Below are 18,458 nucleotides of genomic sequence, written 5' to 3'. Positions count from 1 at the left end.
TGAAAACTCAAAAAGTTACACTGAAGGCAAAAACATTCCTAGATGTTCCTTTGAGTTACTAGAACAGATAGGAACACAAAGGGCATCTTGATTGAGGGTCAGATGCAGAAATCAGTGTGGGTGCCCAGCCAAGCTGGGCCGCACACCCCACAGGTGTCAGTGGCCTGTGCTAACCTCTACGTTTCACAGCTACTTTGGAGTTAGCTCTACACAAAGAATCTATATTCTTATATACACCCTGCAGATAAAGGCCCAGAGTTGGGACTTCACTCAGCGGTACAATATCAAGGTAGCATATGGTTAATTATCATTACAGTCTTGCAAATTAGAAAGGGAATACCCAGATCCCGGGTCCCTATTTCCTCCAGCAGATTTGTTTTCCTATCCCAAAGGACTGGCTGAAACAATCTACTTCTAAAATATAGAGCTGGACCACACCTACACCAGTGAAGGGACTTGGATTGTTTTCAAAGGCTGGTAACGAGCTAGCCTTACGAGTCGTATGCTAAAAACGTATTTTTTTTCCCCCTCTACCAGTGCCACACATGGGCCTCTACTTCTAGTCAACATCTGGGACGCAGAAACCTCACACACTGAAGCAACACGTGGCTCCCCTCCGGCGTGAGAGTCTTCCAACAGTTACACTTGCAGCAGATACATCTCACTTAAAGGAGCGCAAGAGACAATGCACATTCGGGGCTTGGTGTCGGGGTTAAACATTCTTCCTCTTACACGTGAGCTATCGAGATACACACCTTAGGTCTGAAATCGGGCTGGTATTTAAAGCTGAATAATGGAAGGAGTTCCCAACGTCACAACTGAATTCAATAAAGCTATACAACAATTCCACTTGGGAATATGCTTGCTGCTCTCTTGAATGAGCTAACAGAAATATCTTGTAATAAAAAGGGCTCTGTTCCAAGAACAGTGCATTGCAGACAATGCACAGAATTAACTGCGGCTGTTTCTGACCACTGACCAAACTCACTGCTGCATGCTTAACATCACGTCTGTACTACACAATGCCTCTGAGCACTCTCCTGTGCGATTAGCGTACACAATGTGTTGGGGGCTGATGAGGGCATTTCTATTTGTAAAACAGGTGTGGTTCAATAGCATTTTATGCTGTTTAGTGCCTTGATTTTGTGAAATACAAGGGCTCCTATTTGCAAGAGAGGAACTGAACTAAGAGGTGCAAGCCACTTACAAAGTACAGGAAGACATGTGTAAGCTTCCCACATGCAGCCTGCCAAACACGCTTCTCCCAGGGCTTGGCCCTCGGTAATCAAGGGCTGCCAGTAGCTTCTGCTATGCCAAACTGCATAGTTACTTCCCTGTGAGATTACAGGCGGGGGGGATTTGGACGAGACTTACCATTTCATGTCAAAACTTCACTCTGATTTAGCAGAGCAGAGTCCAAAACCCTAATGTGCAAAGGAGATCTTTAATCTGAAAACCAGGCTCTCAGCAGGTGGGAAGCTACAGCTCCACTTAAGTCACTCTATCTATGTGATCTAGTGAAAAGACCAGCTCTCAAATTCGAGTTATACATCCTTCCTACCATGCCCATGGCTTTTGGTGTTTGGTGGGTTTTTTTGGAGGGATGGTTTTTTTGTTGTTGTTGTTTGTTTGTTTTAATCTGTTAACAAATGGAAAAAAGGACCTAATATTTGAAGAAAACTGAATTGAGTAATCTTTAAAGTCTAGTTTTGTAAGAGTTACATTGAAGGGCGTGTGTCACATAGACTGAGTTTGCGTTCTGTGATCAGGGAAGGAGGAAGTGTTTTGGAGAAGTTGGTCAGTGCTAGAGAGGAGTGGGCAGAGCAGCCACTTGCTTCTCTTTTACCAACAGCATTATGGCCAGCTTATCTTTGATGCTTATGCATAGGAGCATATGGGACAAAGGCACAGATATGACAGCAAGACTCCAGAGGCACATGTCCTGTGTGCAGGATTACACTAGGATGTACAAAAGGCTGTATCTATCTTGTACTGGATAGTACAATGCATTCCCCTCCAACCTCCTGGCCACAGAGGACCTCATATCTCACCTTACTGCTACAATAGGTCACTTAACTGCAAGCTGTGTGCTTGGGTAGTACAACCAACGTGACCTGAAAGTCACAGGAAGACTATATGCATGCGTAATAAGTACTTGTCCTGTATCTCAGAAGTCACCACGAGAGAGGATGGCCACATGAGCTTTGGACTGGACTATCTGATGTGTCATACACAGCTCACAGGCCACATGCGTGGTGTATTATACCACTTTATTGAGCCATGATTTGAGATGCCATTAGGAGGTGAAAACCTTTTTTATATTTCTGTAAAATAGTTAGTAAATGAAACAGCATTATGGCAAGTATCTGCTACCTTGTAATTTCAATTTTCGTGTCGTCTGTGTGTACTTTGCTTTAAGACCGAACCTTGGCTGTAGGCCTAATAAAAGAAGCCCCATATGCTTAGACAGCATGACAAAACGTCTCACTGCGTACTAAGCCTGCTGAGCTGTATTATAAAGACCAGTCAGAAAAATGCCAACCAATGCAACCCGTACAAAAGAGAGAAACTTTCAGCCCAGAATACCCAAGAGCACGTGCCTACAAGTGACCACATGCGTGCATGCACGCAGCCTGGCTTGTTCCGAACCCAAAAAATCCCATAAGCCAAGAAAACAAACTTCACTCTTTTCCCTGAGTGGGAGTCTGTTTAGCGCAAGCACTTGTTTCAGACATCTGACTAGGAAAAGAGTTCCAAAACATTATTTTTTTTTTCAATAAAGTCCTTACATATTGAATAGGCTTGAGGGATTTGATTGTAGCAGTCGGGCAGCCACAGGAACTGAGGTCAACATAGAGGCCTTCTTCCAGCACACAGTGATTGTCAGTGATTTCCCCTTGGTAATACAGGAGCCAACTGCAAGAATAATGTAACAAAAAAGATTAGCTGCTCTAGCTGCTTATTAACAGTAAGGTTTTTTTCAAGATTTAATATTTGCTAAGGAAGTAAGGAATAAAAAAATCTGTTTGTTCTTCTTAAGCTTAAAAGTAAGGTGACTTGAAAGGCTATGCGACAAAGCAACCAAACCAGCAGAATGAAATCATGTGGTACAGAAATCTCAGTTCCAGAGTCAAACGACGTGAGTGGAATGCAGACACTTCTACTGTACCACGTTCTCAAAATCTGGAATAAATTCTAACTGGAGTTAAAAAAAGAATCGCAGTAACTGTGCAAGCTTCCCACAGGGAAACCAAATGCATACTACCCAAACCAATGACAGGACAACGGTTACTGAGACGTATTGCAAGACAAAGGGTCTAAGACATGATGGAATATGATGGGCATGTGTTATGCACTTTCAGCTGTCAGAAATTTAGTAGTGGTTAAAAAAATGTCCATATTACTTAAAATGGTGGCATGTAAAACAACAGACTTACCATCCCCGAAGAACCTTAAAAGAACATGGTATGAATGATGTAAAATCAGAAACTTCTGCTGTGAAATCTATACATGCTCCTTGGAAATGTGTATTACTGAAAGCTTTGAGCTACAAGAACAAAACAAAACAGAACCAATGACTAGAAGGAAAACAAATGCATTATCATTAATGTAAACAGAAATAGCTGCGCTCTTAGGAAAGCATCCATTCAATTCACAAAGATACAATAAATAGAACGAATTCTCATTTAAGGAATCTCTTACATTTCCACAGCTGCTTTATTTTTAGAAAGATCAAGTGTTTTATCGTCTCTGGCCCTGGTACAGGATGCTTCCCAGTGATGCTAAGGTAGCGGTATGAAGCATAAGTTCAACTGCAGCAGGAGAGGGCCCAGAGAAAAAGAGAAGGCTAAGACTGAAGGATGTTATTTTCCAGCCAAAGTATCCCTGAACTGCAGCTAACTCTTGCTACAGCTCAGCAATCCAGTGTTCAAAACAGGACGGGGAAATGTTGGTCAAAAGACACAGGGTTACTGTTGACAAAGTGCCTTGAAATCTTCTGTAACCACAGTGATGGCAGGTAGTTTCTCACTTAAGAACTAGCAGGAGAATTTTCGGGGGAACCGAGTACAGCCTAGTAGATGCACCATGAACTTCTGAAGTTCAGCTAAGCTGTTTTTACACATCGTGGTGAAGAACTTCAAGCCACATTGAACCATACCCCACCAGGAAGATGTGATCAATTCACCCTGAAAAAGCAATAAGGCTGAAATGTTGCAGTAAAAGAAAAAAAGAAAAAAAGGAAAAAAGCAGTATGATATAGCCTATGATCTATAGCAAAGTCGCCTAGAATTCTGTACCCTTGGGCCGCCACTGTGTAACTGAGGTGAATTTCACTTTAAAGCTTGAAAGAGAGGCTGGAAAAGAATGAAAAATTTAACTGTATCAAGGGAACAGCTCATCTTCTGTAATGGAAGAAAAACACGATGGGCTGCTGCAGCGAGAGCTACTTCCCCCTCCATGCCCCAAATTGGCTAGCTTCCTGCCAAAGAAAAGAAATCAAATGCTTTTGCCAGTACAGAGCAAGAAGGCCAAACGCAAGGATCAGCAAATGATTTTATGGAAAAGCTCAGTCTATGTTTTTAAAAGACATGAATATGTTTCCTGTTAGAAAGAACAAGGCAGGCTTAACCTGGCCTGGCATGCTGTAACTGCAAATTGGAGAACACAAATCAGCTACAACATAACGAATAAAGCGTAACCGATTTTTTTGTAAATGTAATTGCACTGCTATGTCACAAGGCATCTATTTAAGCTGTAATTACATAGTATTTTCTACCCACTTATCTCAAAGCTCTTTATAAAGGAATATATATACATATACGCTTTCTTTCATAGGCCAGATGCTATGTGAGGCTTTTAAAAAAGATCTATAACTCATTTTCATACAGAAAATATCTAATAATGAATGATGGTTTTAATTTGACAAAAGCTGGGGTGAAGTACTGATTCCTCAGTGAAAACACTGCATATCTGCAATTAGTCTCAAACTGCAGCTATCTCTACTTCATCAGGGTTTGATATTACTATACGAGGTTTCGCTTCCTAAAAAGTCAACAGACAGCATGTTAAAATACAAATACAAGTTATCGCAGCAATTATCTCTGCTTCCTAAATCATCCATACAAGTCAGCTGCTATTGAAAGAGGCTTTGTTCTTGCTGGGCAAAACCAAGTTTTATTTTTAATAAATAAAATGCGTGGCTTTTTAGAGGTGGTGGCTTCAGGCATTCTTACGTTATATGTACTTTGTTTATTAGGGAGCCTGGCAGGATGAAAAGGTCAGGGGAGTTACTGAGAGATTTAAGAAAGTTTAGTTGCTTTTAAATTTCTGACGAGCAACTAAAAACAGAAGTGAAGACAGACACACTCCTGTAGACAGTGAAAACAGTTCCCTTCGCTCAGACATATGTTTATTAAAGGCGGGAGAATGTATAATCATTCAAAATAACCAGTACAGGGCTTATACAAGGGTCAAACATCAGGATGCTTAAGGATTTGCCAGCTCATATGCACCATGCTTTGAAGTTCCAAACTAAGACACTGTTGCATACATGGAAACTTTTATTTTATTCTGAATGGGAAATTCTTCATATTTATCCAAAAGACTGTCCTTTACTTACCCAAAGTGATTATATGTTTTCCCATAAAAACTTAGTCAAAAATATTTTCCCTCCTAAAAGAACTGTAGCAATATGAATGATGTTGTTCTTTCCCTAGCTTTAGGGCAGAATCCTATGAAAAACAGGATTGTGATAAATCAGGATAGTATTTTCTACAAATGGTGTTAAAGACTGCTATTAGAGAACACAAAAGGCAAAACACAATCTAGTACATGTCAGTATTTAAAGGTGACTGTGCATACACGCACACAGAGGTTCTTTTTCACGTATTACTGGAAATAAAAAGACTGTAAAGCACAATTTATTGAAACTTCAAAAGTTTGAATTGATCGTAAAGGTCTGCAAAACTGGATTAAAGCACTCAAAGGATAGTTTTTGGGAGGTCCTGAAAAAAATAGAAGAAATGAAGATAGAGAGAAAATGATCTTCAACTGTTTGGATCCCACCGGTTTCTTCCGACTCGGTTATTTTATCTGATATCATTTACCAAGGCCTTACTGCGAACGTACTTACAAGTCTTCGGATTTGGCCGCAAACTGCCATATGAATAGGTCTGGCAGGAAATCAGTGTTTAAGACTAAAATAATACACCAATTATGTCTTCAGACAGGAAACATTTCCTGTAGTCCTGGGTTAATCATAAAATTGTAGAACTAGAATACTTGGAGAAAAAAAAGGGTGTGGTCAACCTAAGTAACACAATGCATGTATTTCCCACGCGCTTATGGCTATACCCATCCAAGCAAGAAAGAGTAAAATTGTGTCCAGATGACAAACTTAAGTTTTCTAAAACAGAACCATTGAGCTCTAAAGTATCTCTTGTCTGAAAAAAGTCATGTTTCTTGAAATAAAGTCTTCCAAATTTGCTTAATTAAAAGCATATCATAGAGAGAGCAATATTAACGATTCTATCATTCTATGACTTTATAACCACTTAGATCATCACCCATGCCAGCAACATACTCCAGGACAGAAAAAGAGAAATCAAACAACTAATGCAGGAAGGGAGGAGAGCCCTGTTGGGACAGTACGTTGCGGGAGACACAGACCACGCTTGGTGATGAGCACAAACACTAATAGCAGGTTTTTGTTTTAGAAAGATATCACAAAGGTACATTAATGGGACATAACCTTGTAAGACAAGGACCAAAAGTGTTAAAGCCTAAACTAACTCGTTCTTGAGACTAAAAGTGAATTATAGGGACCGCTTTCTAAGTTGTCACCAAGTTAGACACAACTTTCAGGGAAATTGTCAGAACGTATCATAGAAGAGATTTATCATAGATTTATTATAATCAGGATGTGTTCAGTTAAGGTCATATGTTACTGTGAGGAAAAGGGAAGCACAGAGCAAATGGTGCCTGCTCCTTCAGGAGCAGCTATACATGCTTGGGAGACTATGAAAAGCAGAGCTACCAGCATACAAGACTAAAAAACCCAACCTCTCCTGTTGATGCATCTCCAGGTTTGAAGGGTGCAGTTCAATTTTCTGCAGTTTATACTTTCTTCTTCACCTCATATGTGAATAAGGTAGTGACAAACCAGGTACAATGCAAAATAATGGAAAGAAAATATGCCACAAAGAGAAAGATGAATGCATGTGATAGCAAGTTTGCAGAAGCAGGAAGCAAAGAAGAAAATAAATAGCTATAGAGACCCAAAGTCACTCAAAACCTACTGAACTGCTCGCATTTTTGAGGACAGAATACTAAAGGGTATGATCTGGAATAAAGCAAAGAGCAGAACATTAGCAAACTTAACCCTTATACATCTACCAGTATCCTCCATCAATGGTCTGCTGTATGAAGATGGTAATACTGAAATATCACTGAAGTAACAAAGGAAGACATTCAAGATTACCTGTATTTAATTATTAAATGTAGTTTAGTACTAGTGACTGTTACATAACGTCAACATACCAAATGTGGAGGCTCATTCGTTCCAAGCGGTTCCTGCAATAATAAATATATACATGCATATAAATAAATAAAATTAATTACAATTAATTTCCTACAAGACATGTCAAGTTCTTGAAATTTGTTAATTATGAACTCAAGAGCAGAGAAAAACACACTTCCCAGGCTCTGGGCACAATTCTCTTCCCTAGCCTCTGCCACCAGCTGCTCGTAAGCTCATGACTACCTGCCTGACTGTTCAGGGGCCTTTCACACAGAGAACTTGCATCAGCATTAATTAGTTTACATAATGTGGATTAGAGTTCATGTAAATGTCTCTGCATTTATTTTTGAGTCTACGTCTTGGAAAAAAGACAGAATTAAAAACAGAAGACTGTGACACCTCTTTCAACACGTGCTCTTCAAAATAAGGTTAAATGTTCCTTTCCTATATTCAGTGCAGTAGTATCATTTATTACTTACTTATTACTGAGGATTGTCTTTGTTTTGCATTAGGGTTTTGACAGTTCTGGCACTAATCTATTTAGGCAAGTTGCACTACCTTGGATTTAATAATGGGCTGAAAATATTTCCTGTCTTTATTCACTGTATGTATTACAAATATTTTAGCATAAAAATAAGAAAAAAAAAAATCAGACTTCTATTATACAACAACAGTAGGGGCCAGATAAATTCTCAAGTATTTTTATATCCATTATCAATTAGGCATGATAAATTACTACGCTTTAAGGCAAATTAATCTTCCCAGGCCAGGTTATTCTTTCCATGAATGCAGTCTGCCAAAGGGAAGTTCTTCTTACGAAGTTTCCCTGACAATTTTCTCAACAGATAGAAAGATCCAGAGCATCCATTTCAGTCCCCATCCTGAACAGACTCATTATGTCATTCAGAAGGGTCTTTAAATTGTTTCCAAATAGACAGACAAATGGATTAAACTGCACAGCCCACATTATTACACTATTGTATGGTCTGAACTCCAAAGGTCTCGTTTCTTTTAAGTTTTCCCCTTAAGTTCTGGTAACTCACCAACTTAACAGGTCGAACTGACATGATGATTTTACTAGATCCTCCCCAGTCAAAGAAACATTTATATTTTCCTTTCTCCAATACATATTGTTCTCCACAGAAATATTTCTGCTGATATGCAACCCACCTGGAGAATGAGACAAAAACTAAACTGAAAACATCATATTTTCCTGTGTAGTTTGATGAAAATACTAACAAGCTAAATAGAACAATTTTCTTTGGAGTTTTCTTGATAAGTCCGTCTGACAGACAGTGTAACATTAAACCCAATGAGAGGCGCATAATTGTCACACACTTTGATTTTCTGCTTTTACTTTGCAAATGCTACTTTGACAAACATACAACTTTGGTCTCTGCCTTTCTATCAAATATACATTCAGCATGACATGATGCCTTGCTTAGAAGCCCAGAGGAAAGACACTTAATTGACAAGTTTTTGAATCTCTCTCAGCTGAATCTTTACCTGTTCAACATCCCCCAGCGAGGGCTTTCTTCCAACTTCTCCAGTTGGATTTAAGAAAAATGATGCAAGAGAAAAGAGAAGTAAAGGAGGAAGCCTTGATAAGATGAGATAAGGCAAAAGCTTGCAGTGGCTGGCTGTTCAAGCTTCTCCCATCCTGCTTTCCCTGTTGTGATCTAAGAAGAAAGAAACCCCCAACTACATGAGACCGAGCTCATCCCTTCTGTACAGGCTCCGCCTGTCTGAAAAGGTATCCTAGTTCTTAACACACCTAAAATCCCTCTTCTGTATTACTGCCAAAGCTCCTTTTATCATGAAACTACAGCCTGTGTGACCTCTGGAGGGACATCACAAGCTTTCTCTAGTAACAAGAATGCCCAGATCCAATCAAGGTGTAGGCATGGGATTTAGTGAAAACTAAGATTTTTTTTTTTTCCTTCCATTTACCAAGGAAACTGAAAGAAACATTGTTCTCCCTTAAATGTTTACCACCTGTACCATGTGAAATATATTCTGTCAAAAGATGTACCCAAACCCAGCTGTGCACAAAAATACTTAATACTTCCATCCATATATTTCAGTAGACTTACACTCCACTTCTCACAAGAATCGACTTTGTCTCTGGGCCAAATCCAGCCTGCTCCAAATCAGGGATTTCTTCATTGACGATGTCGAATGCTTTCCCATCTTCATCATCAGACTGAAAAAGTGCCACTGACGACTCTATGAAATCCTAAAAGGCAGCACAGGAGTTAGAAGACAGGCTGTCACAGCTCAGTGACACTTTACAACATAAAACATTTTGGAAAAGAGTTGTAGCCTGAAAGATAGCGTTTTATAAAGCAGTGAAGGGATTTAGGTCCCTTGTGTGGATCTTTACGGGATAGTTTGGCATTGAAGTGCCTAGCTGGAAGCCTGGCAATCTGACATGGCCTTCAGTGGTTTCCACTGAAGAGAGGAAGAACCTGCTGCCCCTGAGCACCATCCTTTCCTCTATGAGGATGACAGAGTGCAAAGATGCCTGTGTGGGAAAAAGAAGGGTTGGGGATTTAGCACTTGTCTTCCAACAGCTTCACAAATTACTACTCCAAGCATTACCATGACTATAGTCTTTTACTTCAAGTTCTCCTTCCTCATGCCTTCCCAGCGACAAGGCAATAATCACACAGAGGAAAAGACTGGGCAAGACCACCTTTCCAGCACAAGGGATTCGTAGTTTTTGCATACATCCATTATATGACTAACCACTATAGCTATAAAATAAATCCTGCATAACACTGTCATGTTCTCTCTCATACAGCCGTGTGACATTGCTTTATGCTTTCAGCTAGCATAGCTGCTTGACCAGATTATTTGCATATCTTCAGATTATTTGAATTTGTATTTCAAATCTCCAACTTTTTAACCACTTAGCAATTTTAAGCACGCTGTTCAGTCACTGCTTGGAAAAATGGAAAACAACAATCCATTCACTTTATTCCTTTAACTTTTAACAAAAAGCATGAACTCAATTCAATTTCAGTGTTTCTGAAACATTCAGCAATGTTATAGTAAGTTGAAAATAAGTAAGTCTTGCAAACAAGAGAAAAGACTATCAAGTAAATACAGGAGCCGACACAGATTCACAAACATATGAGGGCACTATCACAGGAATTATTACACTAAATACTTGCTGCTGTAGCATTTACAAGCTACCAACCAGAGCTGAAGGCTACACTGAGAAAACAAAGACTTACAACAATCAAAAAATGCTTAGAAATTAAGGCCAGGCCAAGCACACAGCCAGATTCATTTGGTCAGGTGAACCTGATCAAACAGGCTCTTTAGAGGACACCATGCCTTTGTACAGGATTCAATCAACAATGAATAATGAAAACCAAGTTTAGAATGAACACTTGACGTGGCTCAACCTCTCTGCATTGTTTACAGGGCACTGAAAAGTGACAGAACAAATTCTGTAGTAAAACTGGTTTTCCTACTGTGTTGACCATCTCCTTCTTTCATTTATTTAAAAAGTTGTAACTACTTCAGGTATACACTAGAAATTAAAGTGCCAGGTCTGGCAAAATCATCATGAACAACTGCAGTTTCAGGCTACTTTTTAGGGAAAAAAAAAAAATACTAGTGCAGTTTTAGTGCAAATGAAAACCAGCTACTCTTAACGGTCCTAAAGCAAGGACTTTGCAAGAGTTCCTGAAAAGCCATTTAGATCAAATCTGTGCATAATTTCTTTGACTGAATTTAAAATACTGAAATATATCCATAACTGTAATTACATTTAAAACATGTTTCAAATTCAGCCATCATTTTTTTCCTCCCTAAATTTTCACTACAGCTTCTCTTACAATAAGCAATAGGAGAAATACTTAAAAACAGACTTTCAGACCAAGGCAAATGATTTTAGACTTGAAAACATTAGTGGGAAAGCTCCAAAGGCAACATACTCTGCTCCACTGAAAGAGACTCAGAAACTTTGCTCTTTCCCTGATCACAACAGCCATGGACAATCCCCCATCTTCACAGATTCTCTCATTTGACACTGCAGAATAGAAGCAAATGCAACTGTCCCTCAAACCAGCACACAGTACAAACTGTGGTCTGCCCTCAGGAACAAGCCCTGTATTTGACTCCAGCATGTCCAATATAGATGCTGATAACAGAGCTGGCAGTAAGCTGGAAAAAAACAATTCTACAAGTCCTTTCTGTCTCTGCTTTCAAAACACTCCCCAAATCCCCACATTAGAGCTTGCGACTGTTCACAGCAGAAATATTTAAGACAGACAAAAACTTGCAGTATGTCTACATGAGTGTACACCTTCACCAGTGGGTGGGGAGGGGTGACTTGCAACAATCCCTCTTTTGTGTGTGATGTCTAACCTTTATTTGTCAGGAAATTAAATTCATGTCTCAGCTCAACCGCAGTCACTGGTACGTGTACAGAAACATGGGTTGGATCTTCCTAGCGCTAATAAGCTCTGGTGGAACCTGTCATGTTGAGCATCGTGGCGCAGGAACATCTGAATAGCTTTGCATAGCACTAAGCCACATTGACAGAGCCGGTACTGACACAGGCTAATGAGGCACGCCGTACCCAGCCTGGCTCTCTGCAGAGCCATTTACGTGCTTCTGTACCACGCTCCCTGCTTTGGGAGCACGGCACAAAGACATTAGATCTGACTCTGCCTGGATCTGACTCAGGTACACAGGGCTCATTAGCTGAAGCTTCATGCCATGTGAGCCAGGCTAAACTGTTTCCAGGTCTGGGCTGGCCTTAAAGCCAACACAGTCACGGTCACCTGGTGTCACACCTGAGGGGAAAAAAAAAAAAAAAAAAAGTCTAACTGGCTTGGCCCCTACATGAGACCACACCAGTGAGTATGTATAAAGAGCAGGGCCAATGCCCGGCCCCACTCCCTACCTAAGCTGACCATGAATAATGCAGCTCAGCTACATTTCACAAAATCCTTAATCTTCTACAGAGACTCTTGAATTCATCTGACTAAAGCAGAATTTCTAGGGAAGAGCAATAAAGATCCGATATCCAGGGACACTCCCGCACAGTCTGAGACCATCACAACTCTTTACTGTACTGCACTTATCCTGACAGAATTTCTGAGATTATGGAAAAGAGCTAGTACGTTCGCTGGGCAGTGATGGATTTTTGCCCAGGTCCCCTTAAAAACAAGGGTTTGGTACTAAAATGTTTTTAAAATCCTGACCTTAAGTATCGTATACAAAGTCACGAAGGGAGGATATGGCAAGCCTGAATGCTGACTTATGTATTGCACATCAGAGAGAGGCGGTCAATCTGTTGGTCAAGCCGAACAACAAAATGCCAGTGCCATTAGTCATTTTATTGGCAGCTAGCTCATTGCCTTTAGTTATGCTACAATTTGAGGAAAAGTATTACTTACTTTTATTATCAATAGATACATATTGATATATATTTATATGCCACTTTGAATGATATATGTTGATATATGAATGTTAATGACTTGAGCATCCTGACTGTTCTAGGCGTGAGTCAAATTACATACATGCATACACGTGGAAGGTCATCCCTGCTAGGCATGTGCACAATTTTAAGCTTGTAATTATGTCTTTGCCAAGAGGAAGATTTAAAAAGATCAATTTAAGTTATTCAAGTATCCTATGTATAGCTTGAGAAGAAAAACTAAGATTGGTCAGTAATTGAATAGGATTCTGCACATTCAAAATGAGGAGTTTGAAGAAAATTCCTGCCTGTTTTTCTCAGAAACTTGAAAATAAATTATTTAGAGGAGGACATTTTTCTTCAATTCAGTTTATTCTCCTATCTTTATTTTAAGGTATATGATAGATTCTGATTATAAAGATAGCTTTCCCTAGGTGTCTTTCATAAAAATCAAAACTGCAAATTGTGAATTTAAGCATGGCCTTTTTGGGTTCACATTAACTTTTTTTAAAACAAACAAACAAACCAACCCAAACAAAAAACCAATGACTGTTGAGACAATGAGTTTGCTCTAAATGGCTATCTTCAAACTTCACAAAATTCCTGGCTCGTGAATATCATGTCTCCTCAGATGAGATGAGTAATCTGAGTATGCAAGACTGAGAAATCTCAGAGTGAACAATCTAATTCTCAGAAGGAGCCACTCTTTGCAGCTGTATTTAAAGCTCACAGAGTTCTTATTACAATAAAAAAAATCCTCAAACGCCCAAAGAGATAAAAAAACCCAACCCAAACTAAAGGAAATGATAAAGAAGTTCTAATGCCATGCTTCCCCATCACTGACAAGTCTAAATTTGCTTCCTATACTGGACTCTAACATAGTTTTTATTATTATTTCAATCTTTGCCCCCACTAAACACATTTTAGTAGCAGGGATTTTTTCACCATGATTATTTTTGCTGCCAAAATTTACTGGCACAAAAATCACAGAGACAGAGGGTAATGCTGTTTTAAGGCTTGCAACAGCTGCTGTGTTGAAAAGCTATTTTTATTTTAATAAAGAACTACACTGTACACTTATGCATGTAAAACTTTTAAGAAAATTCTGTTCTAGAGATTCAAATAGCTTGAAGTGCAGAAGTGACATACTTGGAAAATCTGGCAGGTAGACAAGGAATTCTGCAGGATACGTTCTTTGTATGAACTTTACAAAGGCTATTTAGAACCTGCTTCCGCTTTACAATGTATACAGTGCAGTCTGAATTTCAGCAAGTAGGAAAAGAATGTGAGTGAACTTGGGCAAAAGATGACTAAACCCAAGACAGCTGTACCACATACAAGAATAACCTTCCTCTTCACGTATAGAGCTGTGCATAATTTGTGTGAAATCCATAAAAGTACTTACAGCCTGAAGGAACCGGAAAGACAGGAGACTGTCAGTTCCCCCCCATGAGTGTCTGTCTTCATAATCTCCCTCCTCCAGCAAGTACTGACGGCCTTTGTAGCGCTCCTTATCATAGGCAACCCATCTACAGCAACCACACAACAAAAGAGAAAGAAATAACTAAGAGCAAAACAACCACACACATGGTTTTCCATAACAAATAAAAGGGGAAGAGAACATCCTAAGAACACTAAAATGAGTATCACAGACTCAGCTAACAAACAAAGCAATGCTTGTTTGAAATCACAACAGGCACCCATGAAGTGTTCTTTGTGGATCAAAATCCCATCATGTGATTCTTTCTCCAACAGCAGTTTATTTGTGTGATGCTTCTCCGTGTACCTCCTCTCAGTCAGCCATATTCCCAATACCAATATTCGGTAGTACAGAGGTGAGTATGTATCTAGTGGCCAAAATACTGTAAGCCACCAACTGTCAATGATAAAAACCAAGCAACAGATCTCTTCGGTGTATTAATAAACAATGAGATTCTACCCTTGCTGGAGCTGGTAACAAAATTAATGGATTTCAGCAGAACAAAATTTCACCCGCTTATATTGTTTCCTGCTCTAACCTAAAACCATATATATATGAATAGACAAGTGAACAGAATATATACAATATATTGCATATGGAATATGTTTTAGCACTAAGGGAATAAAACTTTTTGAAGTATTTTGAACAAATAGATAAGGCTTGATTAAAAGAAGGCATTTCCACATCAACAATGGAAAAGTGCTTCCCCCTCCTTCTTTCTTGTAAGCATTTCTTTCATTAAAGCTCCCTTGTAAGTATTAGAACTGCTGTACAAATTCTGTCAGCATTGAAATTTGGCAGGCAGGGATAGCTTTACTTTTAGTACCATTTGGTTTACATTAATTCAGCTGTTTAAGTTACCACAGTATTAAAAATAAAAGCTGCCACAACAGACAGAAGAATGATTTTTAATAATTTGAGGCTTCCCAGATAGCAAATACATAACATATTTATGAATAGATTATTTGAGTATTTATAATTAAGTTTATTTTGAATTTAGTGTTTGTAAGATTCTGGCAACAGCCTGGAAGGATGTATGTTATTGAATCTATACTGAAGTATTAGCATTGAAATCCCTTAAGAAACAAAAAAAAGTTTCTGAAAACTATTTTATCACTAAGCTTTTTGGCAGAAGCAACCATCCTGCATGCTTTCAAACAGTTTTGGGTCTTGGGAGAGGCTGAAACAACAACGCGTGGAGTTGGTAGCTCTCTAGAATAGCTGAGCCTGCCTCGTGAGCAGTCCACCTAAGGACTGTGTTACTCAGCCCTTTTTGTGCGTGTGTGTGCCTATGAGAGAGAGGGGCAGGGCAACACAGAATCAATCTGAGGCCTCAGTGAAGGAAAATAAGGGTAGATTCTTAATTCCAGACAACATGCAAGAGGTGGCAAAGGAAAACCATTAAGACACTAGAACAGTTTAGAGATTTCAGAGGCATTAAAATGTCAAATTGAAGACTGACCACACCTACCCAAGGTCATTACAGTAAATTAAGTAGAGACTATCAGAAGTATAAAGCAATATAAATTAAAGCTCTGTCTGAATGATGTCATTAAGCAACAAAGTGCCCTAGTTTATCGGCATTCAAATGGTAAACGCTGACTTCACACGTCTCACACACTTGGTTTTATCTTTCTATATTCCCCTAATAAGCCATATGGAGAGGTTGTTTTATCAAAGGCTGATAATTGACATAAGAAATATATATTCCTTTCTTTTCAAAATATTTTACCAGTGAGAGATTCTAAGCACCCCTTAGCTAGCATGTCTTAGCATTTAGTTATGATTTCCTATTTTAAAGTAAATAAATATAAAAGTGAAATATACTTACACTCCACCAATTACACGTACTGATCCAATTTCCTGAAACTCCTCTTCACAACCAAACAGAGCTGGGACAGAACTTACGTTTTCTGAAAACTCTTTGGACCATCCTCCAAAGTGAGTTTTCTCATATATTATTATCTAGAAAACATGATGTTGAACAATGCCTTGAATATGCCCTCAATAGTAATTTGAAGTTTGGGTGCGTGTACTGCTACAGGATGGGGAAGACACCTTTTTTCCCCCTCCAACAAGCCATCACTATGAAGAAAATTCAGGGTTGCATTCCTCAGCCCTTCTGATTGTTGAGCGCCCTAGAAGCTGAAGAGACCCTGTTTGGATTTAGATAGGCTTGTCAGGCTACGTGCAGACATTTCCACAGAAGGATACTTATTCACACAATTCTATATACATAAATGCACTCTGCAGCTATATGACTGTGATTTATCCTGTAATCCTGTGCCTGGGCAGCGTATATTAGCCTGCACTGAATCCTACCTGGTCACAGCTAGACACACTGAGCTTAATCCTTCAAAAGCAGACCAGAGGTCTTTCTTTGTACCTTGAAGTTATTTCAGTGTCTGCGGTTAACACCCTCTTGAGGTTCCTCATCTGCCCAATCACACAGATCAGCTATTAGTAGTATTAATATTTATTGCAATATTTATTAGAAAAACGTCCGAGTCTTGCATGTATTTGTATAATTAAAAGTTACCTAAAGCATCAGCATTTTTGTGGAGAACTAGAAAAAGGAGGGAAAATGAGCAATAACTCTGGATTAGCTTTCTGCTTCTCAAATCACGGAAGGGTCATGGTCTCACTCACAACTCTTGTATTGGGATCGTGTATAAGAAGCAAGGGTCCTATTCCTGCTCCTCTCCTTCCCCCTCCTTTTTTTTAAACTTGGTACGGTAAATGGGAAAATCTCTCCTGATCCCTTTCCATTACATTGACGGATGTGTCAGTCAGGAAAGCTCATTTTATTTTGTTTTACAATTCTTCTATAGAAAACTCACATTCTCCTAATAGCTAAAAAACAAACTACTACTACTTTTACATCTCATGGAACACTAGTAAGAAAGTGGGCTCGACAGCATTAGTGAATTTTTCTCCAGCAGCAAACACTGAATACTTAACCAAACATCCCATACCCAACAAAAAGAAAACAGCTTAAATAGAGGTTTTATATGTCCGGTGTGCTCATATTTTATTCTCAATGTCCTCAGTGCTTACCTTGACATTCATTGGCATTTCTACCTTTAGTCCACCCTAAAAAAAAAAAAAGATGGGGGGGAAAGGTATTTATATAAAAATTAAAGTTATGCTTTGGCACATATTTTATAGTACCATCAGACCATGAAGTCTTTGCAATTATATTCACCATTTTCAGTGTTGGCCAAATCAAACACTAGTTTAAATAGTCTGATAATTTATAAAGGCCAGGGACACCATAAATCTGACCTACAAACAAGGTCAGGCTTGCGTTGACAAGCCTGTAGGCATGCAAGCAATTTAAAAATATTCCTTCATTGTCTATTAGCAATCTAAAGCAAATATTTACCATGTGTTTTTAAACTCATTTATATTGACCAATTTTTAAAATTAACTTTTAAAGCTTTGTTGTATAGATTTCAAGTTTCTTAAGCACAAATGGTGAAACACTAAGAAACTATAAACACCAGAAGAGAGGGAAAATATAGGCTGACATATTCATGTCTATGGTCAAAGAGCAAATAAAACAAATGCATTTTCTCTGGAAATGTTAGTGAATCATGTTCTGTGCGGGAATAAGACACCTACCTCCCATGAGTGACTAAAAAGACAGCTGTCAGGTCTTATTCCTTTGTGGCTTTTAGACTCTCTCTCTGTAGGGTTGTTATGTGTACAGTAGAATTAGGTGTTATACCCTTCCACATCTCTCTCATATTTAGATCTGCATGCTGTCTATCAAAACAAAAATTAGCTGCACCTCCCAATATTTTTGTGCAATGCATGGTCACAGGAATACTACTGGGTAATAAACTCCTCACCTGGTCTTCCACCCCCAATAGACTCTAGCTGTACCATTAAGAAAAGAAAGTAAACAACTTCTGAAGAGCTTTTTTAGTTAATGAATTGGTGTTGGCTGCAATACAATTAAGAGCCTTTCAGTTCTGTCTTATTTGATCTCCGCTCAACAACAGCAGTTTCTCAGGAAG

General features: G+C 38.9%; 1 protein-coding gene across 12 annotated transcripts in view; it reads right to left on the bottom strand.

Moving 5' to 3' along the window:
* CRYBG3 (crystallin beta-gamma domain containing 3) overlaps positions 1 to 18,458 on the bottom strand; it is a 94,769-nt gene that overhangs the window by 16,651 nt on the left and 59,660 nt on the right. For 3 of the 12 annotated variants that reach the window (XM_087755829.1, XM_087755832.1, XM_087755831.1), the window contains 8 exons: positions 17,494 to 17,529; positions 16,268 to 16,401; positions 14,362 to 14,485; positions 9,613 to 9,755; positions 8,563 to 8,689; positions 7,540 to 7,572; positions 3,438 to 3,547; positions 2,790 to 2,916 (listed from right to left, as the gene is read on the bottom strand). In XM_087755829.1, the coding sequence (XP_087611955.1) occupies positions 2,790 to 2,916; positions 3,438 to 3,547; positions 7,540 to 7,572; positions 8,563 to 8,689; positions 9,613 to 9,755; positions 14,362 to 14,485; positions 16,268 to 16,401; positions 17,494 to 17,529 (834 nt within the window). Of the gene's footprint in view, positions 1 to 2,789; positions 2,917 to 3,437; positions 3,548 to 5,620; positions 5,733 to 7,539; positions 7,573 to 8,562; positions 8,690 to 9,612; positions 9,756 to 14,361; positions 14,486 to 16,267; positions 16,402 to 17,493; positions 17,530 to 18,060; positions 18,205 to 18,290; positions 18,319 to 18,458 lie in introns of those variants that run through there. The other 9 variants (XM_087755833.1, XR_015704412.1, XR_015704413.1 and 6 more) reach the window with 9 other exon arrangements.

Source organism: Nipponia nippon, unplaced genomic scaffold (genome assembly GCF_047370975.1).
Source record: "Nipponia nippon isolate SJK-2023a ecotype South Korea unplaced genomic scaffold, ASM4737097v1 scaffold_2, whole genome shotgun sequence".
In the NCBI taxonomy this organism is placed as follows: Eukaryota; Metazoa; Chordata; class Aves; order Pelecaniformes; family Threskiornithidae; genus Nipponia; species Nipponia nippon.
This window is presented reverse-complemented; position numbering and strand designations above follow the sequence as displayed.